Source organism: Morus notabilis, unplaced genomic scaffold (assembly GCF_000414095.1).
Source record: "Morus notabilis unplaced genomic scaffold, ASM41409v2 Scaffold137, whole genome shotgun sequence".
NCBI classification, from domain to species: Eukaryota; Viridiplantae; Streptophyta; class Magnoliopsida; order Rosales; family Moraceae; genus Morus; species Morus notabilis.
This window is the reverse complement of record NW_010358172.1, coordinates 789,964-813,221: the sequence shown is the minus strand read 5'-3', so window position 1 is coordinate 813,221 and position 23,258 is coordinate 789,964. Positions and strand designations below refer to the sequence as shown.

Below are 23,258 nucleotides of genomic sequence, written 5' to 3'. Positions count from 1 at the left end.
CCTACCACACTCGCAGGAGGCGAGTGTGAAACCACGAAATGTCGAAACGACGTCGTTGCTCCTCTCTCTCACGGAAACTTAATTTCACGCGCCGTTCGAAGGGCAGAAAGTAGTAGTTTTCTCGAACGAGAAGGGTTTGTTTTCCCTCCCTCTCTCTCTCTCTCTCTCTCTCTCTCTCTCTCTCTCTCTATATATATGATTTCCGCTGTCCGAGTTAACTATTTATTAGTTGCGTTGCAGTTCAGAAGTTGGAGCTCCTAAACCTCTTTTCTCTCTGTTCTCTTCTAGACTGGAACAGAAAAGGAAGCAAATTAGAATATGGCTACTGAAGAAGGAGAGGTTGGTTTTGAAGAAGGAATGTTATGGCTTCCCTCTCAGGTTCTGGACGAAGCATGTGATACTAAGGTAATCATCTCATCTAATACATATATATATATATATATACACAAATACATATACACACACACACATATAATATATGCTTTCTTTCTAATTTATATTTCCCAATCTTTAATATTTGTGATCCTTCTCAACTATATATATATATATATAATATTTGTTTGCTTATAAAGGCACATATAAGGCCGTTCCAGCAGCAACGCCACCACCGCCATCACCGTCGTGTCATCAGATCATTGCCGGCCGATGAACTTCCCTTGGTATGTTCTTTAAATATTCCAACTCTCCGTGTCTTCTTTGTCACACACATACACAAACAATATATATATATATATATATATATATATGATAACATAGGGGAAAAAACTTTATGGGCTTGAAGAATTGATATGATTCGTTTTACTGAATTTGGAGAGATGATATACTCTTTGGTGCTATGACTTATATGGAACAATATCTTCAGTTGGATGAAGAAAGAGACTTACGGAATAGTAGAAATAGTACGAAACGTTTCCATAAAAAGTATGTTAAAAATTAGTTGTCACAGTACTGTTAGACGTCATATTTGCAACCGCAATTAATGGGAGCAAATCTAGCTATTCATGAAGTTACTTATCTGAGGAAAATGTAAACCTAGCTGGATTTTTATTAGTTATTATTTGGAGTTTTTTAGTTTACAGCTTCTTTGGATTTGATCAAGGAAAACAGATCGTAAGAATTCTATGAAGACAAGTGTTTGAATTTGCTTTTCTCTGGTTATTAAAAAACTAGGTCCTTTGAAATTAATCTATTCTAAAGCAAACAATATTACATAAATTTATTGATATTTTATCCACAAGTTAACGAGTTATTCAACTTTCAAGTTACCCAGGGATGGTTCTATATGCCATTTGAGTGTCTTGTAGTTACGTAGGCAAATAAATTTTGTGAGAGAGAGAGAGAGAAAGAGAGAAACTATATTGCAATGATAATATTCTTAATTACTAATTAACTACCTCCAAGACTTTCATTCTAAGCTTATTTGGTGAAACTAAGGTGTCAGTGATGTCTTGTTTTTTTTTTTTTTTTTTTTTTTTTTTTTTTTTTTTTTTTTTTTGGGTCGCATATCTATTGGGAAAATAGTTTAATCACGTACTCTTGCACAATTTGAAAACGGCATAATTATGGACGGGGGATTAATACATTTTGTTTTTCCCGGTTGCAATCCGGTGAGTATTCTCTTTTGGGTGGAAAACAATTATTTATCCAGGAACTAATCTAAATAAAAATTAGAGACTATAGCCAATCTGAAAAAAAAAAAAAAATACAAATCTTTTCCTTTTTTCCTTGATGATCAATCAAAAATAGGAAATTACTTGTGGATAGTATAGCACGACAAAACTGTATATTCTCTTGTATTGTAAGATATGTCAATGGTTTGCTTAAGATACATGAGAAACTAACTAACATACTAAGAAATTATTTTATACCCCTAAAATAAATTTGTATTCAAAAGCGTTGAATGAAATGTGCAAGTAAAAGCGTCACTTGCGTTGCCTCAAGCCAATAGCTCATGATTTGACCTGCAGGCTAGTTGTGTACTAACAATTAACGTTTCATTTGGAAAGCTTCCGTAGAAAATAATTGACTACTTCAAGTAGTCGTCCGAATTAGTATTTCACAAATTAGTTGTTAACCGAGTGAATTCTATTGGGAGTCATTTATTTTGATGTAGAGACTCCGTTGGAAATAATTAAGGACTTAATATATATATATTTTTTATAGTAAAAGAAACTAATCATTTGTCATCTTTATAATTTAATTTAATTTAATTTTGTTTTTCTAGGATATATAGTTATATATATAGTTATATATAGTTATATATATAACTATTAAAAACTCGTCTGTATATATAAGGACATAAGTAAACTTGTTATATATTGCGGGTGAGCTCATGATTTGACCTGCAGGCTAGTTGTGTACTAACAATTAACGTTTCATTTGGAAAGCTTCCGTAGAAAATAATTGACTACTTCAAGTAGTCGTCCGAATTAGTATTTCACAAATTAGTTGTTAACCGAGTGAATTCTATTGGGAGTCATTTATTTTGATGTAGAGACTCCGTTGGAAATAATTAAGGACTTAATATATATATTTTTTATAGTAAAAGAAACTAATCATTTGTCGTCTTTATAATTTAATTTAATTTAATTTTGTTTTACCGAACTCCACACATTTTTGTTTTTAATTCTATACGCGTGGGGTATAGTTTAGGGGCATTATATATTATATAGTTAAATATTAAGATATGAAACAATAATAATAGGTTTCTAACGTTTACGTTTCTTCAACATATATGAAAATTGACAATATTTGGGGAGCTAATAAAATTGGCATATGATGTCCCAGCACAACTCAAAATCTAGTCCAATGCCACCTTATAGACCGAAATTTGTGCAAAATTGGGCATCTGGAGGACCTGGAATGCAAGCTATTTTCCTAGATTCTGGCCAAAAATCATGTGGTACAGGCGTTTTTCTTCCGCAAAGAACAGGCAACGGCATGCATCCAAGCAATAAGAAGCCAGGTACATCAAGATCATTTCTCTACGCTAGTACTAATTATAGGCATGTACAAATTGAGTACTAATTGCTATATTACAATTTATTTTTGAAGAAAAACACCATACGAAATTTTCAAGAATGCCACAAAAAAAATTAAAACTATTTTATTTTTATCACCAATTTTAAATTTATTATTTTACGCCATTAATATTCTGGTTAGATATCTTCATATTCTACAGGAATATTTTTTTTTTTGGCATGCAAGATATATTTCGTATTCTACCAGATACGTTTCATATTCTACCAAAATATTTTTTAATTACATGATGATGAACTATATTACAATTTATTTTTGAAGAAAAACACCATACGAAATTTTCAAGAATGCCACAAAAAAAATTAAAACTATTTTATTTTTATCATCAATTTTAAATTTATTATTTTACGCTATTAATATTTTGGTTAGATATCTTCATATTCTACAGGAATTTTTTTTTTTTTTTTTGCTGGCATGCAAGATATATTTCGTATTCTACCAGATACGTTTCATATTCTACCAAAATATTTTTTAATGACATAAATAATAGGATGATGAAAAACAATGGTTATTAATCTTGTAGTTTTCTCAAGCAGCAATCTTTTTTTTTTTTTTTTTGAAAAAGAACAATCTATTTTCAAGTAATACTTTTAATAATAGTATACACACATGTAAAATTGCAATAATTAAGACAAACACTATCGGAATATTAAATTTCTACAATATTAATGTTTTTTCTATCTTGGTGCAGCTTGTGCCCCAGTTCTCCTTCCCTCACGCGTGGTTCAAGCTCTCAATCTCAACGTGCACGCTTTAGGCCTGCAACTTTCGCCGCGACAAGGTTCGTGTCCTCTCAAAAATTTTAAATTAATTAAGATTGTGTTTGGTTGATAGATTCGTGTCCTAATTCGAATTATAATTTGTGATTCGTTACAGTATTTTTTCTCATAAAAAAGAAATAAAAACTAAAAATAATTTTAAATTATGATTCTGAATCTATAAATTAAACATCTATCGAATGATTATGTATATAGTATCGATAATTTTCATATGATTGACATACGACTGATATTAGAATCATTGTTGTCGTACTTTTCAGATCCTAAAAATAACAGAAAAGTTACTGGAGACCGAATCATGTCAGTGAAAAATAAAAAAGCCTGCAATAACACTAATAAGGATGCAAGGCCATCGTCACAATGCTTCGTTATTTCCCAAAAAAGAAGCTCCTCTCCAGAATTGTTTCTTCCAAAGGAATGGACTTACTAGCTAGCTTCCAAGAATTTAAAGCAGAAGAAAAAAAAAAAAAACATAAAATGGCAGAAGCTCTTAAAACAGTACTGCCTGTGCTGTTAAATGATTTAACTAGTGATCGTGTATTGTAATTTGTAATCTAAATAATATGTGTAACAGCATGTAATTTCCCACTTTTTTTCTCTTCGATTAACTCTCTGATGATCAATGTATTCTTTTTCCCCCTTGTACATGAAACTATCATCTTGCATGCTTCTTTACGTACCCGATCCAATTTCCCTCCGAACTGTCGCTAGTTGGCCAAGACAGAATCATATGTAGGAAAGTTTTTTTTTTTTTTTTTTTTTTTTTTTTTTTTTTTTTTGGTGGCTTGTGTGCCAAAAAAAAAATATTTTTGGGAAATTTTTTTTTTTTTTTTTTTTTTTTTTTCTTTAATTGTGGCAAGAATGATGTAGTTACTTTACACAATGTGCACGCTCGTAAACATCGTCAATAAACCTAACGGGACAATTATGAGACGCTTGTTTTATGGATTCAGAATCATAATTCATGATTCTAATTTTTAAAATTTAAAATTAAATTTTTTGTGAGTTTTTTTTTTTTTTTCTTTAATTGTGGCAAGAATGATGTAGTTACTTTACGCAATGTGCACGCTCGTAAACATCGTCAATAAACCTAATGGGATAATTATGAGACGCTTGTTTTATGGATTCAGAATCATGATTCATGATTCTAATTTTTAAAATTTAAATTTTTTATGAAAGAAAACTATAGAAAATTAAGAACTATGATTCAGAATCAGGAACGAATCCTTAAAACAAACATCATATTATAGAACATTATTAACAGTTAATTTTGAGTAAAGTTTTATTACAGTTATTAGTCCGGTCCCTTGACAAAAATCCCTGACTTTATCATTGCGTACGAATATGACTATAATAAAGCATTAAAATTGACAAAGATCTGATTTAAACATCCTATTCTACGTAGAACGATTGATAATGTTAATTAGGATTAATTTAGCCAGACAAAAAAGATGTTCGATAAATTAATACGCTAGACGTATAACCAGAAACAAATGAAAATACACCATATCCATAGAAATTTGTCATGAGTGCAGCTAATTAATATGATTTTTTATTAAAGGTCAAATAGTCCATTTAAGACATTTAAAATACAAATGTTAAAAAAGTAATTGAAAAACTTAGTAGTGTTACAATTAGTATTTATATACACAGTTTTGGACTGTCAAAGCTTCATCAAATTTCATTAAATTATCATATTTTATTCTACTCCAAAACTTTAACGCTCATTAACAATTTTACTGTTGTTGCCTACTTTTATCAATTTAAAATGGGTAACTATGGAGGGGGTTGAAATTAACAATAGCTGGTGAAAAAGACAACACCAACACAAATTTAGCACGACTAACATAAATTGGGGGTTTAATATGATGTTTTAAACTAGCCAAACCTTTATCACCCCGTGAGTTCATCGAGAAATTTGATAAATTGACTAACCAATTAAGTGAGATCAGTAAAATAATCTTTTTTATTTGTACAAATAACGACTAATTTGGCCCTTTTTTTATTTATAAAAAGTGATTGTTCTTAATCGCTCAATTGTCATTTTACAAATATAAATTTTTGAAAGGTTATTGCGCTAATAAAATTTTAGGACATTTTCTGGTAAGCCGGTTTAGTAAGGCCAGTTTTTAACAGTTAAATCTAATTAAAATTACATTAGATTAAAAAAGTATACAAAATAGATAATTTTTGATATAATTTTGACAACTAAAAAATAAAAAAAACTATTAATAAATCATTTTTATAATCTTATAATATAAACTCCCTAAACCCTTCTATAAGTTGCCCCAAAAAAGGAAAAAAAAAAACGAGCCTGTTTGGTTGGAGGATTCATTCTCTAATTCGAATCATGATTCATGGTTCATGGTTCGTTATAGTATTTTCTCTCACAAAAAATACACGTAAATTAAAAATAATTCTAATCTTATAGTTATAATCCATGAACTAACGACTGTGAATTTAGCCAGTGTTTAATAAATAAAAGAACCAATCACATACCGCCATGTTGCGGAGTTACTTACGTATGGCAGAAGAGATGAGAAGTAGACGATTATAGCCATTAAAGATGAGACGAAAGGCCCTATAAAAGCGATAGTCTTCATTCTTCAACACAAAAGGAGAACGGTAGTACTCTCTCGTCTCTCTGCTTTCCCTCTCTTTTTCACAAAGTCCCGCCATGGAAGCCACTCTTCTCGGCTCGAGTCGCTTCTTTCCTCTACCCAGAACTCATACGAAGATTAAAGGTCAGTTTTCCACTCTTTTGCTCATTGGAAACATCGCGAGAGAGAAAAAGGAATAAGAAAACAGAATAAATTCATTCTTTTTGGTTACCTTCTCAAACGCTCGAATCTACACTCAACATTAAACCCTAATTTTCCTGGAAAAAATATTCAAAATTTTACTGCTTGAATTATTCTCGTTTTCTTAGAAAGAAAATGGAGATTAGTATATGTTCGCCATGGTATTCGTTAGTGTTTTGCTGTGTTTTCGTGCTTTCTCTATATGAAATTGTAAAATGTTCATCTGTGTACTGTTTTGGGTGATTGGGCCAGATTCTTCTTGTTGTAGTTATTGGTTTAAACCTAAGTTCAGTTCAATTTTCAATTTGTCTATGTTGCCAGTTATCTAGTAATGCTAGGGACACCAATTTTCATCAATTAATAATAAGAGGTTGCACATAAATGAATGACAATCTCATGAGTTGGTATAAAAGTTGGTGTCCCTAACATTATTCGCCGAATAATAATGCATTATTCTGTTTGTTGCTAGTCCATAGAGTATAGTTGATTCATTCATGTGATTTTGCAGGTTCTAATATCCAATTGTATAGTCCGCCTATTGCTGCTTCTTATCCTATCTGTAGGGTGAATACTGTAGAATCTAGCAGAAGACATAAAATGTTTCTTGACAGACCTTTTATTTCGAAAGTGAATAAAAGATCCTTTGTCAAATTCTCAGATCAGATCTGTAGGAACTGTATGACCATTGAGGGTACTTCTGCAAGCTCTCTGAATCTTGAAACTATTTCACCGCGGATAACTGGCGGGACAGATGGTCTCATTTCACAAGACATTAATGACTTCGAGGACTCGCATTCCAGACCTAAAATGTTTAGAAATAGGTTTCTGAATTTTGTACGTATCAGTTCTGTCCTCAATAATGCTGCTGAGTCATTTTTCAAGAGTGAGATAAGGCGGAGGTTATTTGTTACGGCGCTACTTATTGTTGTTAGTCGTGTTGGCTATTTCATTCCTCTCCCCGGATTTGATAGAAGGTTGATACCTCAAGATTACCTGAGCTTTGTCTCTGGTTCCGTAGGTAAGCAACTGATACCCTCACAAAATGCACTCATGCAACAGCTTTATTATACGTTTATAGCATCATTTGCTACCATTTAACATGAATTTCATCTAACGGTTTAAGATTTATACTTTCATCGTTGTCTATAAGTCTTTGTAACCAAGTTACGCCTCTTTCTTTTTTTGAGGACAAGAACTGGGGTTCGGGCTGTTAAATTGGAGATATTTCAGATTAGGAAAGAGATGAGGGTGTAGTGAAGGGCAATTGTCCTTTATGTAGGCTTACTATTGTGTATTGTTGTTGTTATTGTTATTTGTTTCATTTGTTGGATAAATATCATTCTTCACTCAATCTCTCGCTCTTTTTTCCTGGCAGATGAACTAGGTGATTTTGCAGGAGAGCTTAAACTCTCCCTTTTCCAGCTTGGTGTTGGCCCTCAGATCATGGCATCAATTATCATGCAGGTTAGTTGCTTTCTTTTGTCACCCCATGTGTATTTATGACACCCGAATTAATAATTTCTGCAAATTTTTCCTCCGTGGAACATTATAATTTTGGGCACGACAAAACTCAATGGAAAACATTACACCGGCACTCTTGATCAAAACTAATTAGAGATACCTCCTTTGATCATACTCCCATTAACTACAGGTGTTAGGAGATCAAAACCAGTGGAATCTTAAACCACCAATCGTAGCTTCAAATGATTTTTTCTTTTTTTTTAATATAGCTTCAGCTGTCAACTAGTTCAAGCAAATATTTCTCTTCACTAAGTTTGTAAAATTAGTGGATCCAATCTATTTTAGGGGTAGTATTGTAATCATCATAGAAAAATTTTATAGTCAAGAGTTATATGTCCTGCAATTTTGATTAATGAAAATTGATGTTTTCCCAACTTGATTTTCAGGTGCTCTGTCATATTGTCCCCTCGTTGGTAAAGCTGCGTAAAGAAGGCTTAGATGCCCACGAGAAGATTAAGAGTTATATGTGTGTTTAGTTTTCATCTTAAGCAGTGAGCCAATATTCTTGCTTTACATATTTACGATAAGTTTTATTTTTAGTGGATGTTTTTCTCAAGATTGTCAAACCAATATTTTCTTTTATCTATTGTAGATGGTGGATGTCACTTGGCTTTGCAATATTGGAGGGTCTGATCATTGCTTGTTATTCACTTCCATATTCAGTCTATGTAGCTACTAACAGGTAATCTTCAGGAAGATTATCATCTACTACCATCATAGATTCTCCTCGTACGGTGATCTGAGTGATGATTCATTTTCCTGTAACAATTTGAAATTGAAACATTCTTTAAGCAATGACGTTGGCCGCTCTTTATCCGGTGGATGTTACATAAAGTGATTTATTATTCAAGTAGCAGCTTGTTATTTGTTTGTTAATCACATAACCTAGTGGTGTCTGTATATGTGGAGGTAGTTTCTCTTGCCAAGGTGCATGTATCTTATAAAATGTTGCGCTTCACTAATATTTCTTTATCTGCCAGGGTCAAACATGTGATGGTGACTACTCTTTTATTAGTATGTGGTGCAATGTCAATAACATGGATTTGCGATACCATCTCAGAATCTGGATTTGGTAATGGTGTTGACATGTTGGTTATATATCATATGCTTAGAACTTGTTTATTGTTATTCTAGTCAACTTCATATCATTTCCAACCTCATAGTTTTATCCTTCTTTTATTATTATTATTATTATTATTATTATTATTATTTGTTTTGTTTTCTGATGCATATTTATATATTTCAGGGCAAGGTTCAAGTTTAATTATATGTGTGGGAATATTAACGGGCTACACCGAAATGTTATACAATATGTTGTCTCGGCTTTCAGGCATGTCACTTGATGAACTTTATGTTGTTAATGCTATGGTTTTACATAGTTATTCTGCATGTATCTCTTGTGATGAAAATTATTAATGTAAGAAATGCAAAAGATCTTCAAGACTTAAACCAACAAGCATAATAGTGTCCAGATCAATTCCAGTTTGAACTTCCATTTGCCATCATATTTGCCACATGAGACCACTTTGCAAATGTTACATGCGGCATCTGTAATTATTCCCATCCCAAGCTAATAACAATTGTGTCATAAGCTGACAAGCATAAAAGTGTAAGGATCGAATACAGGTTGAACTTCCATCTCCCATAGTAAGGAGCATGTGCTCTGTCACCCCGTCATAGATCTCTTACATGTGGCATGAGTCATGATTTCCAAGCCAACATCGATACTTCAAGAATCCTTAGCTTTGAAACCTACAAGTTAAATAATGAACTTAAATCAACTCCAAGTTGTATTGTCATGTGATACCATTGAACAAATAAATTTTGAGTGTGCACGCGTGTCCATGTTTCAAAGTTTTGTGTATTTTGTCAAATATCTTTTAATCTGTTATTAGGTGAAATTGTTGACTCCAAGCTCTTTAATGTGTATGGCAGGGAGTGCAATGAATTGGTGCCCATATATACTAGGTTTATTGGGCGTTTTCACCTTAGTCACCATGTGGGCAGTTGTGGTAACTGAAGGTTGCCGGAAGGTTAAACTGCAGTATTATGGTTTTAAACTTGCTTCAGCTGCTAGGTAATATGTTTTCTGCTGCTCAGGTGTCTCCTGGCCCTTTCTTCAAAGAATGTGCGGGTTACATGCATGCTGTTTTCATATGTGTTGTTGTATCTGTAAATTTTATTACTAAGGAACTAATTTGGTACTCATAAAGTTTCTGGTATATATTTATATATATATATATATATATATATTTTTTTTTTTTTTCAACTGCCTATTGGAGCTTTTATTATCTGAGATCATGCTGTTTACCGACACTTTTTTTTTTTTCGCTTCATGTGCTTTTGGACAGAGATGAATCCCCAATTACTGAAGTGGAGCCCTATATCCCTTTTAATATCAATCCAGCTGGAATGCAACCTGTTCTCACCACTAATTATCTGTTGGCCGTTCCTGGTATTCTTGCAAGGTTGTATTATAAATTGAAAAGTTCTTTTTTTTTTTATACATGCATTTTGCATTTAACAATAAAGCGGCTTCTTATGCCCGAAAATGTGAAACTCCTTTTCCTTCACCTATGTGATTTTCTTTTTTATCAAACTCACTATTATAGGATGTGGTTCATAAAATTTCTGCTCGGTGTTTCCTTTTCTTTTTGAATAGTATAATGGTTACAATCTGATATGGAATTTACATGCAGTCTCCTTGGTTTGCCTTTCTGGGAGCATGTTAAGGAGATTTTGAATCCTGAAACTGCTATTGGCGCAAAACCTTGGGTTTACTACTCTGTATATGCCTTGTTTGTCTTTTTGTTCAATATATTTGACATTGTAAGTTTCTTCTCAACTTTTTGCTCATTCACCATTGCATTTGCTACCTACACTATAGAACATTTATTTCTGATGTTTCTCCCTTGTATGTTAAAATATTCTTCATTTGGCTCTTCCCACTTCGTTTACACGCATCAATAAAAATTGTCATGTGAGCCATTTGTGATCCATTTTTTCTATATTTCAAGTTCTTATATTTGTTTTTAAAAAATCTGCAATTGATATAGGCCAACTTGCCGAAGGAAATTTCTGATTACTTGAATAAGATGGGTGCCAGGATACCGAACGTGAAACCTGGGAAGGCGACTATTGAATACCTCACGAAGATTCAAGCATCAACACGTTTCTGGGGTATAATTTTACTTATGTTAGATTCTGTCTAATTTATATGTTGACTTAAACAAAGTAATAGGCGAATTGTTTTCTTCTTGGTATTGGAGGACCAATAATCTTTCCTTTTTTTTAACTGTTCACTGGTTGATAATTATGCAGGGGGTCTGTTGTTAAGTATTTTGGCAACAACATCAAGCATACTCGATCATTATTTACGCCGTATCAATGCAGGAATCGCAATTGGTTTTACATCGGTCTTAATCATTGTAAGGACAATCTTGACTGTAATTTGTTTCAAGTATATAGCATATATATTGGCGTGGTGTGTGCACATGCCAGAAATATGGTGGTTCGGCTGTCCCTCTTTTTTTTTCTTGTTTTGGTTATCACTAATTGTTAAACTCAATTTTGGTCCATAGATGTAATTCGTTGTGCATCCATACTGGAAAGAAGTTTACCTGTCTTCATAATTCGTACCGTTGGTATCTCCAATAGGAATCCTAATGCTATGTTTGGTAGGAGAGTGAAAGAAAGAAGAAATGACAGTAGAGATATAAAAGAAGGGATGGAGTAAGACCCGGAAAAGGAGAGTAGAGTAGAAGGGGGTAAAGATTTATAATTTGATTTTGATTTTTCATGCTTGCCTTGCCTTGGCTTGGCTTGGCTTATTTCTTTCTTCAAACCCAACTTGAATATTTCTCACATTGAACTGTTGCACAAGGATTTTGACATGTTTAGTTTAAGCTTCGTGGAAAACTATTGCTTCAATTATATTGGTATTCTTTTACATTTAGGAATTGGATAAAGTAAGCTCTTCAATAAAAAATGTCAAAAGTTGCTTTTCTAGCTATGCTCTTAAACTTAGTGGGTCTGCATTGCATAGCCGCTTGCTGTATTCTTCCGCTCATGCTTACCGGGCTTTGACCATTCTTTGTCCAGGTTGGCTCCATCATTGAACTAAGAAGATCATATCAAGCATATAATGTAATGCCAAGTTTAAGCAAAGCTTTGAGGCGGTATGGCGTATGACTTCCTACAAGACAGTAAGCTGACGTAGTGCATTATAAGGTCTAGTTCTTGATGCTAGCTTTTCGTTGTAAGAGTTGGGATTTTTATCTTGGTACTGCATGAATCCGCTCTCAAATAATGTGTCTTGATGAGCATAGAGCCTGGCTGAAAAATGCCTCCAGATTGTGTCATTGTGTTTGGCATCACAATGACACAATCTAATTTATGCTGTGATGGAGGTTTCTCAGTGGCGGACGTTGCAGAGAAAGAGAGAATAAAATGCGGGTTCGTTGACTGGGCAAGAGCAGCTCTGAAGCCTCATCTGTCTTCTGCAGAGGATTTTGCTTTAAATAGGTGTAGAAAAGGGATTCAGTTGATTGTGGGGTAATGCTGCTTGTCCTCAAATAAACAAAGGACGTGACTTCAGATCCTATAAAATTTTAAATGTTGTTGTAATAGTGTGTAAATTAATGCCCCCTTTTTTTTTTTTTTGGGATATGTTTATGTTAGATGGCGCGAATCGGAGAGGTACAGAAAATTTTGGTCTGCTGTTGTTGACACTTGATATGGTCCCTTGTTTTTGTCTTCAGAACTAGAGTTTTTATTTTTATTTTTATTTTATTTAGTTTTTAAGGATTCAGCGTTGCTTTCGACAAGGTATGATAACACGATTTTATCAGGGAATGCTTATCTTCGCCTATTTTGCTAAATTAAGGTGAATAAGGGGAATAAAACTTTTAGAGTATTGATATGGTAACATGTAATTTCTGCAGAGAAATTAAGTGTAGTTTTATATACATAAAAAAATGGTACAATTTTGAGAGTGATACTCAACCTAAGGAGAAGGATGCAATTAGCAAGGAAAAAAAATAAGGTTTCGTTTATTTTATTAATTTAAGTTTTCAATTTTAATTTTGTTACAGTTAAAAATTCTCATAAAAAATCACATCTAACTTTTTATTACAGTTAAAAGTTCTTATATAATGTTACTCTCAGTTCGAATTAAAAATTTAAATAAGTAAACTGAACGAGATCTAAATAAATAAGGATGTTAGATGTGGGTTTCTCATCTGATACCCTCAACCAATCGGATGGGGAAATTAGAAAATTGATATATATATATATATATATATATATATGAGAGAGTTGTTTTTTTGTTTGTGTTTTGTTTTGTTATGTTATGTTTTTTTTTTGTTTTTTATTTATTTTTTATTTTTTGTGATAAGAGAGTTGGTATTTAAACTCTCTCCCCTGCACGTAGAAATATAAGTAGCGATAATTACATCACATGATAAAATTTCATATCTTGATTTAAAATTTAATAAAAATTTTAGAATATTAAAATGTTACAAATATGATTTAAGCTTCGTTCATTTCACCAATTCGAGTTTTTAATTTTTAGTTTTTACAGTTAAAAGCCCTCAGAAAATGTCACATCTTACTTTTTCTGTTTCAGTTTAAAGCTGTAAAAAAATGTCATATTTCAACTCAAATTAAAAATTCGAATCCGCGAAATAAATAAAACCTTAATCATTATCATAATGATGGCACATTTTGTACTATGTAATAATATCGTCATTATTCTAATGATATCAGAATTTAGTTATTTTTGTAATATTTTAAAAATTTTGCTATATTTAAACTCTATCATTAAAGTTTTGCTAGATGCATAAAGAATTCAAAATAATACGAAGTAAATTATAAATTTTTTTTTTAATAAATAGTAGATTTTTGAAACTAAATTAAGTAAATAGTATATTTTAAAATTATTTAAAATAAATAATAATTTATGTGATAATGTTATTTATTATGTAAATAATTTATTTTCGATTGATAAAAAATAACTTATAACTTATATAGTAAAAAAAATATTTATTTTCATGAAAAAAATTCTTTTTTATAAGTGATAAAAAGAAAATTTACGTAAATGAACTATTTATAAAATAAAAAAATGTATTTATCATATAAATCACTATTTATTTTTATTTTAAATAATTTTAAATTTTATTATTTACCTAATTTAATTTCAAAAATCTGCTATTTATCCTTTCTCCCTGCGTAAAGGGTTCAAAACAAAACCCAATTTTTCGTGCCCTTGTTTCGCAGGCCCATTCCCGCTTCTGAACTTCAAATCAAATAACGCGAGTTTCTCATCTCTGACCAATCCCCGCCATGGAAGAGGGACATGGAAGCTCGGAGATGGTGACAGATTGCTCGGAAATTGAGACCGCCGCAGATTCTCTGGACGATTCTACGATCTTCCACACCGTAAACGACGTCGCCGGATTCGTACTTTACATGCACCAGCAAATCCCTTCGTAAGTTACTCCCCCCAAAACCGTTTCGAAATTTGATCCTGTTTGGTTTCCCAGAAAGTGCAGGAAAATAAATCCTAAAACATTTCAATTTGTGTAAAAGATCGAATTTTTTGCGGTTTCTGTGCAATTAATGCCGCAAATTATCATTTAGCATGTTGCAGGATATCAGTCTCGAATTCGACACATTGTGTGAAGAGTACAGTGAATTGGTACGTCTCCAAGCCAGAGATTGTTCTCCAAGAATTTAGATTCAAATTTACTTGTTCTGAAAAGAATTCCGAGTTTAACGTTTTCTACAGGAAATCGGTCTTAAACAAACCCTAGAGAACGCATCGATGCGGAGAAAGCACGCCAGCAAAATGAGAGAGGTGAAACAGGGGATCAGAAGGTTCGATAAGCTGATGCGTTCGGTTTCCGATTTCCAAAATGCGCTTAAGCTGATGATCGGCGAGGTTCCGAGCATCCAAGCAGCCATTTTGGTTATTGGAGGTAGTCCTTTACGGCCTCAGCAAGTGTACGAGTTGAGCTTTCCGCACGGCAAGTCTGTGCCCGTTGGCCCTCCTGATTTCGCCAAAAGCAGAGCAGCAGAAGCGCTTTCAAGAAAGGTTCATCCCTACTGATTATTTCTTCCATTGCAAAACTGCAATTTTTTAGGAAAAAAGTTGATAATTTTTACAAATTCCTATCTTCTGCGCATAATTTTTTCCTTTATAGGTTATTCGGACACTGGTCTCAATGGGTGCTGGATCTGCTTCATATCAAGGTAGTTTGCTCAGGATGCTTGTCCAAAAAAAAAAGTTGATTCTCTTATATCCAAGTTTTTTTTTTCTCCATCGAAATTTTGCAGGCATTTCAAAGTTATTTCTACTGGTCAGAGCTCCCTCTTCATTTAATCTGCCCCTTCATTTTCTCCCAAAGCGTGATTTTAAATACGGCAAAAAGGTGATGACAAGAATCATATTATCATCTTTCATTGTCTTAATTAAATGCCTGATTTTGTTAGCAGTACGGTTTTGTATTAATGGCAATCATGGAGGGTCCTCCTTATTTACAAATTACACGGGTGTTAGGCCTTTATCATCCTTTTTTTTCTACTTTTATGAGAAATGAAACAACGAAGCTGGTTGAGTGGATGCATCTAGTGTTAGCTATTATGGCCACGTATTTGTTAGAGCTGACTCTGAACATATTCTTCTTCCAGAATATGGATTTCTTCACTATAATTGTTGCTTTATAATATATTTCTGTGCGTTCTCATTCCGTGTGATTGCATTATTCACTCTCTATTCAGAAATTTCAAGAGAAAGGTCCGCTCACACTCTTAATGCAGAGCAAGAAATTGTAGAATTAATGATTTTTCTTTTTCAAGACTACTCATTTTTGCAACCTGTCGGTGGTTTCTTCTTTTACACCAGAAGACATGCTTCTATCTCACATCATACAAATTTATTTTCTTCTTGCAGACTGTGCCGTTCAGAATTCGAGTCAAGTGTAGAACCGAATCCCATAAAGAAATGGATGCTAATGATCTCGAGCATCACACTGACAGCTCCATTGATTCGGCCGAGTCTATTCCAAATGAATTAATATGGTATGAGTTCGCTGCTCAAAGACCGTAGCTAGAAAACTTTCAGATAGCTACAAAGTTTATGAAAATTTGTAACTAGAAATTGCCATTAGCTTAAAATTTTTCAAAGTCTTGATCCAAAAACTTGGATAACTGGCGTATGCGATTGTAATTCTGTTTGTTTCATGAACTTTTGTTCCTTTACTTTCTAAAGCTCTGAGTGATCCTTTTGATGATATGTTATAGGTACCAATGTCGACATGTTATCAAAGGCCTAGCATTCAACACACAAACTGAAGAATGAGGATTTTCTGATACAACATGATCAGCAGCTCGTTTGTTATGAATACCTCGTTACGTGTATATATATTGTATGCTTCCAGTGTTCTAGCGTAGGAAGTTGTTTTAATCTGTTGACGAGAGAAAGTCTTTACTGAACCATACTGCAGATTGGGCTATTGTAATAGTAGAGAATCCTCACAACTGTCTATTTTTCTTTTGTGACTTGTCAAACGGGGCTGTTTTGTCTATTTTCCTTTTGTCAAGGAATAAAAGCAAAATTCTCAATACAAAACAGCTGTAAGTTCATTATTTATTAAGTCGTAAATCAATTGATTTATTGAATATAGTTAACTTTAAATCCTAATACTTCGGCCATTACCCGTTTTTTTTCCTCGGACCACTCTAAATAAAATGAGTGTAGTTCAACTTAAAATTATGGCAAATCGTTAAAATACAAAAACACGTATGCTGTGCACAGACGTCGAGGAGACACAGGAGACGGAAATCAAACATTGAAATGTGAGAACCGATGTTGGATGGACCCCGAAATTTCATGTCGTTTTACGCCATAACGAAGTACCAACGCCATGTCTTTATGTTGCTGAACAAAAGCGAACTTTATGACGACAAACAAATTTGTCGTTTGCCAATTGAAACGACAGAATTTGAGAAGATAGAAAGGCAAGTCGTTTAACGCCGAAAACGACAGCAGTCAGTATACTACGGACTACATTTTGTTTTACCACGTAAGCATCAATTATAAACGTTGTTTGCCTACGGCGTGAACTTAAAACAGGTCGAAATTTACATAAACGATAAATGTAGTTTCTCTAATAAACGACAGGAAATTTATGAGAAGGAAAAACGACATTTCCTTTCTTCATAAAAAATTTTCTCGTCCAAAAAAAAAAAAAAAAACAATAAAATGAAATCTCTCGGTCCTAATGGCGGAAGTCGTGACTACTCCAATGCCTATATATACTACAGTCTCTGAAAGGGACTCCTAGAACTCTCAAATCCCAAAAGCAAAAACCCAGAGAGAAAAACCTCTGTAAAAGTCTCCTCCACCATTGACGATGAAGTTCCAAATAGAGGACGTGACAGTGTACTTTCCTTACGACCACATATACCCAGAGCAGTACGCTTACATGCTCGAACTCAAACGATCCCTGGACGCCAAGGGCCACTCCCTCCTCGAGATGCCCACCGGCACCGGCAAGACCATCGCCCTCCTCTCTCTCATCACCAGCTACTCTCTCTCCAAACCCCAATCCCCTCTCAAACTCATCTACTGCACCCGCACCGTCCACGAGATGGAGAAGACCCTCGCCGAGCTCAAGCTCCTCCATGACTACCAGCTCAAGCAGCTCGGCCCCGGCGCCGGGATCCTCGCTCTCGGCCTCTCCTCCCGCAAGAATCTCTGCGTCAACCCCCGCGTCGTCACCGCCGAGAATCGCGACTCCGTCGACGCCGCTTGCCGGAAGCTCACCGCCAGTTGGGTCCGCGCCTTGGCCGCTGAGGATCCCGATATTCCGACGTGCGAGTTCTTTGAGAGTTATGAGAAGGCCGGCTCAGCCGCCGTCTTGCCCCCCGGGGTATATACTTTGCAGGTAAGGTACTCGCCAACTCGATCGGGAATGTTATTATTTTTAGAGAAATGCAATTTGGATTTGTTTAGCCCTAGGTTGTGAATTAGGTCAGTTCTTTTGAATGAGAAAGCTTGAGGATTGGATATGTTGGGACTCAATTGAAATGTTAGGGATTGGTATATACACCTAAAGTATATTAGGTTTCTGAAGGTGTGTAATTTGGATTTTGTTAACCTAATTGGTGACTTTTTCCGTTCTTTTTATGAGAAAGCTTGAAACTGTTATTACATCTTTCTGAATTGTGTTGGAAAATTGGAGAATCTTTATGGATTGATGTATATCATCTTGGCTGTTTGGTCTTCCGAGTGTAATTTGGATTTGACCTTAATTGGTGAATTTGTGCTATTCTCTTGAATGAGAAAGGTTGAGACTTGAATTACTTCTTCACTGAATGGTGACTGAATTGTGTTGTAAAAGTAGGCATCCTTATGGAATTGTATATGTATACTTTTTGGAGTGTAATTCTGATTTGTTGGCCTTAATTGTTTTCTGTTCTCTTGATTGAGAAAGCATGAGATTTGAAGCACTTATTTTCTGATGATGTCTGAATTCTGTTGGAAAAATTAGGATTTGAGGGCGTTTGGGAAACAGAAAGGCTGGTGTCCCTACTTCTTGGCGCGGCATATGGTGCAATTTGCGAATGTGGTTGTTTATAGTTATCAGTATCTGCTTGATCCGAAAGTGGCTGGGATTATCTCCAAGGAAATGCAGAAGGAATCCGTCGTGGTGTTTGATGAGGCTCACAACATAGACAATGTGTGCATTGAAGCGCTTAGTGTTAGCGTGAGGAGGCAGACACTTGAAGGCGCCAGAAGGAATCTGAATAGGATGCGTCAGGAGATTGACAGGTAGGTTCATCTTTTGATTTCTTGTCATGGTGGTAGATAGGAATGGCTTTTTCTCTTCAATTATTGGATAGTGTATGATATGCTCCCTTTTTTTTTTTTTTTTTCCTTTTAGATGACCTTAAAGAAATATCTATGATTAACCCTGCCCTATCCAGAATCTTAGCTTCTAATGGTTGGGAAAGACACGTATGAATGAATGACCATGAGGCATATGTCTGAACAAATCTTCAATTCAGATGTTCTTTTATTTGCTTGACATGGTAGGTAGGTTCAAGGCCACTGATGCTGGGAGGCTGCGTGCAGAGTACAACCGTCTCGTTGATGGTTTGGCTCAAAGAGGAAATCTTCCCAGTATGTTGGACGCTCATCCTCCTCTCATTTTGAAAGCTGAAATAATTGTTTTACATTTCCATAAGTTCTCATGAGTTGCGTGTCCTTTCTTTATACAGTCTCAAATACTTGGCTTGCAAACCCTGCCTTGCCTGATGATATTCTAAAGGAGGCTGTGCCTGGAAATATTCGCAGAGCAGAGCATTTCCTGCATGTTTTGCGTAGACTGGTTCAGTATCTGGAAGGGCGTTTGGAGACCGAGAATGTTGAGAAAGAGGGCCCTGTTAACTTTGTTGCCTCTATCAATACACATGCTGGAATTGACCAAAAAACACTAAAGTTTTGTTATGATCGTCTGCACTCACTGATGTTGACACTAGAAATTACTGATACGGATGAGTTCTTACACGTCCAAACAATATGCGACTTTGCAACACTTGTGGGGACGTATGCACGTGGTTTTTCTATTATAATTGAACCTTTTGATGAGAGAATGCCCCATGTTCCTGACCCTGTTTTGCAGGTTGATTTTATTTTATTTACCTTTTCTTTTCCATTTTTGAGATACATCTTATCTGCCAGCATCATTTCATTTTATGGAAAATGGAAAGTTTATTGTTGGATTTTTCATGCTCAAATCCCACAAAAAATCTACAATGTTTTTGGATTTTTCAAACCTATGAAAACTCTACGTACTATTCAGAACATATTAGGAACAACTTTTAACTTAATTGTGAAATTCTCTTGGATTCCATTATCCCAACAGGAAATGCACTGTTGCAATATAAATTTCTCAAAGACGGTTTATTTACTCATTTCCACCTCCTTTGTTCCTGCACATGAATGAGTGTATCTAGCTGCACTTGCTAATATACTTTTTTCTGCTTCATTGGAGGATGTGAATAAAATTTTAGGTTGTAATGCTTAGTCAAAATTTATCTTTCACACTTTTTATATTTCATTCGTTCATAATGTTCTCTCTGTGCTTAAACATTCCAGCTTAGCTGCCACGACGCTTCTCTTGCAATAAAGCCTGTATTTGAGCGATTTCAATCTGTAGTGATCACATCTGGAACCCTTAGCCCTATTGATCTCTACCCCCGTCTTCTCAACTTTAATCCAGTTGTCAGTAGAAGTTTTACAATGTCCTTGACAAGAGATTGCATATGCCCAATGGTTCTTACCCGAGGAAGGTATAAGATTCACCAAAATAGTCTTTTCTATACCTTTTATTAGAGTTACAATTTTACATAGAAGATTATTAGTTCTTAATTCATCCATAATGTTTGCCACCATGCTCTTTCCTATCACTTCTTATTTTGTATGGCATCTAAGCCATTTAGTTATTACCTATGTTGTTTTTTGTATGCTATACTCAATACTATGGCTTGCTATTTCAGTGATCAGCTTCCAGTTAGTACCAAATTTGATATGAGAAGTGACCTGGGTGTTGTGAGGAACTATGGGAGGCTCTTGCTGGAGATGGTATCTGTTGTTCCAGATGGGATTGTATGCTTTTTTGTTAGTTACTCTTATATGGATGGAATAGTCAATAGTTGGAATGAAACTGGCATTTTAAAGGTGAGTGCACCATTCATGTATATTCCATTTTTTCTTGTGAATCTCTCTCTCTCTTTATTATCTTTTCTGCCTCTGATTTCTTAGTAAATTAGTTGTCTAGACTCTAGATATGTGCTTAATGCTCTCAACATCACAGGAAATAATGCAACATAAGCTTGTCTTCATTGAGACACAAGACGTGGTAGAAACTACATTGGCTCTTGATAACTATCGCAAGGCTTGTGACTGTGGGAGAGGTGCTGTCTTCTTTTCTGTTGCGAGGTATCCTAACCTCTTGAAAATTTGAAATTCACGTCAAATTTATTACTTAGATATCTTCTGATTTCCTAGCTGCCGAGTCAATATCCATCAAAAAGTTATCTCAATATCCTGTATTTAGAAGATTTATAGATCAATTCAGAGAGATAGGGATTCTACTAATAACACAGGATCCTAGGGGCCTCATGAAAAATATATCTGCACTTTTACAGGGGAAAGGTAGCCGAGGGAATAGACTTTGATCGACACTATGGACGACTGGTGATTATGTTTGGTGTTCCTTTCCAATATACACTAAGCAAGTAAGTACAATTTTTATGACATATCAGCAGTTCTATTTTGTTCATGGGAGAGTTCAAAAACAAATTTCTGCAATTTTTTAACTATGGTTGCAAGAAACTTTTGTTATTGTGGTCAATTAAGCTCATTAACTTCCTCACTGTATGACTTGGCTTGTGGGTGTGTTTTCCAGGATTTTGCTTGCACGGTTGGAATATTTAAGGGATACTTTTCAAATAAAGGAAGGGGATTTTTTGACTTTTGATGCTTTGGTAAGATTCCATTTACTTTCTGTCATCTGAACAAGTTCAACCTTTTGGATTGGTTTTAAATTTCTTATGCGGAACTGTTATTCATGGGAATTAATTGTAACAGAGGCAAGCTGCTCAATGCGTGGGACGAGTTATCCGGTCAAAGGCTGATTATGGTATGATGATTTTTGCTGACAAAAGGTTTGTATCCTTAATCTTATCTTCGAATTCTCATACTTAGTGATGAAAGTTGAGTAAAATTGGCGTTGAGGTTAGTTAATAGGTCTAACCATTAATTATTAAGCTGACTTCATCGTGATGTTAGCTGCTTTTGTCTGCAGCAAGCAATTAGTTAACTGAATACCAACATAAATTATAGTTCTCATTCCATCAAATCAGCTGACGGAGTAGTAAAGTAATGTGATGGTAATACAACAGCCGAGCATAAGTTGAAACATGCTAATAATTAAACATCCGAAGTACCATTTAGGGAACTGATAGCGTCAGATTCACTTTTTTTTGTTTTCAAAATTAGGGAGAGGTACTTTAGAGAAATTAGATGTAGACTCAACGGATCTAACATTCTGTGTATTTTATGTATTTACATTCAGGAGTTTGGTTTATGTATAAATATCACATTCTTCGACTTTTTTACTCTTTTAGGTATAGCCGTCATGATAAGCGCTCTAAATTGCCTGGATGGATACTCTCGCACTTACGTGATGCTCACCTGAACTTGAGCACGGACATGGCTCTTCATATAGCACGAGAGGTTGTTTTAATTGTTCTAGCATTGAACTCTTTTTCAAAAGTCTGCTGACAGAAGTTCATTGTCTTGTTTGCTTAAGAATTTTTTCTCCATTGCTCTCGCAAAGACTTGTTGTGCACAACAAATGATTTCGGATGATCTTTATACGTGGATACAAGTCATAATATTGTAGTGTAATCTAACCATCTTTCCTCTGACTGCAGTTCCTCAGAAAAATGGCTCAGCCATATGATAAGGCTGGTGGCAGCGGTAGGAAAACCCTGCTGTCGCAAGAAGACTTGGAAAAGATGGGTGAGCGGATTGTCGACGAGATGTTATATTAAGGATCCTATCCCCGGGAGCAAATCTTCGTTGAAAAAGTGGTCTGCTTGTTTAATCATTGCAGTTACAACGAAAATACAATTTTGACTAAGTTGAGGATTCTTTTTCACATCCCTGATGTGCCAGTTACGTTGAAATACTTCGCAGCAGGTCGTCTGAGTAGAATCGAAACGCTCTTGTGATTTAACTTTATGTTTCATAGAAATTTCCTTTCAGGTGCATATTTTGGTCATCTGTTACTTTTCCTGCTCTTGTGCATCTGAGACGCCTATGCTGTAAATTTCGGTCACTTTTTGCTATGTTTTAACAGCAATCTGAAGTTTTTGTAGTAGATTCATAGTAAGATCCGCTTTTGGAAAAAAAAGAAAAAAATGTCGTTTTTCTACATTGATGGACAAGAAGATCAATTTTGTTATACCATTTGTTAATGTTCTAAGGGACGTACACTTATAAACTTTGTTAGATCATCCTTGTGAGTGATAACAGCCTCTACCA

The 23,258-nt window shown here is 34.6% G+C and overlaps 3 protein-coding genes across 5 annotated transcripts; all 3 read left to right on the top strand.

Moving 5' to 3' along the window:
* The first annotated feature begins 6,447 nt into the window (after positions 1 to 6,447).
* Positions 6,448 to 12,899, top strand: LOC21407778 (preprotein translocase subunit SCY2, chloroplastic). Of its 2 annotated transcripts, none has more exons than XM_024161602.1 (13): positions 6,448 to 6,562; positions 7,278 to 7,637; positions 7,995 to 8,083; positions 8,527 to 8,606; positions 8,733 to 8,822; positions 9,121 to 9,212; positions 9,387 to 9,470; positions 10,076 to 10,217; positions 10,492 to 10,608; positions 10,840 to 10,969; positions 11,197 to 11,320; positions 11,462 to 11,568; positions 12,242 to 12,899. In XM_024161602.1, exons 1-13 carry the CDS (start codon positions 6,496 to 6,498, stop codon positions 12,329 to 12,331), a joined length of 1,572 nt encoding a protein of 523 aa, XP_024017370.1. In that variant the 5' UTR covers positions 6,448 to 6,495; the 3' UTR covers positions 12,332 to 12,899. The 2 variants fall into 2 exon arrangements, with proteins under 2 accessions (XP_024017370.1, XP_024017369.1); XM_024161601.1 differs by having other exon boundaries at positions 7,128 to 7,637.
* Positions 12,900 to 14,396: 1,497 nt separating this feature from the next.
* LOC21407777 lies at positions 14,397 to 16,761 on the top strand. Of its 2 annotated transcripts, none has more exons than XM_010092092.2 (7): positions 14,397 to 14,628; positions 14,780 to 14,837; positions 14,928 to 15,233; positions 15,343 to 15,391; positions 15,476 to 15,570; positions 16,092 to 16,219; positions 16,442 to 16,761. In XM_010092092.2, the coding sequence occupies exons 1-7, from the start codon at positions 14,483 to 14,485 to the stop codon at positions 16,497 to 16,499; spliced, it is 840 nt and encodes a 279-aa protein (XP_010090394.1). In that variant the 5' UTR covers positions 14,397 to 14,482; the 3' UTR covers positions 16,500 to 16,761. The 2 variants fall into 2 exon arrangements, with proteins under 2 accessions (XP_010090394.1, XP_024017406.1); XM_024161638.1 differs by having other exon boundaries at positions 14,568 to 14,628; positions 14,790 to 14,837.
* A 685-nt stretch (positions 16,762 to 17,446) lies between these two features.
* On the top strand, positions 17,447 to 22,785 carry LOC21407776 (general transcription and DNA repair factor IIH helicase subunit XPD). Its single transcript, XM_010092091.2, has 12 exons — positions 17,447 to 18,087; positions 18,694 to 18,974; positions 19,243 to 19,325; positions 19,424 to 19,827; positions 20,304 to 20,497; positions 20,705 to 20,885; positions 21,022 to 21,146; positions 21,356 to 21,445; positions 21,616 to 21,694; positions 21,798 to 21,874; positions 22,337 to 22,445; positions 22,646 to 22,785. The coding sequence occupies exons 1-12, from the start codon at positions 17,554 to 17,556 to the stop codon at positions 22,763 to 22,765; spliced, it is 2,277 nt and encodes a 758-aa protein (XP_010090393.1). The 5' UTR covers positions 17,447 to 17,553; the 3' UTR covers positions 22,766 to 22,785.
* The last annotated feature ends 473 nt before the right edge of the window (positions 22,786 to 23,258 follow it).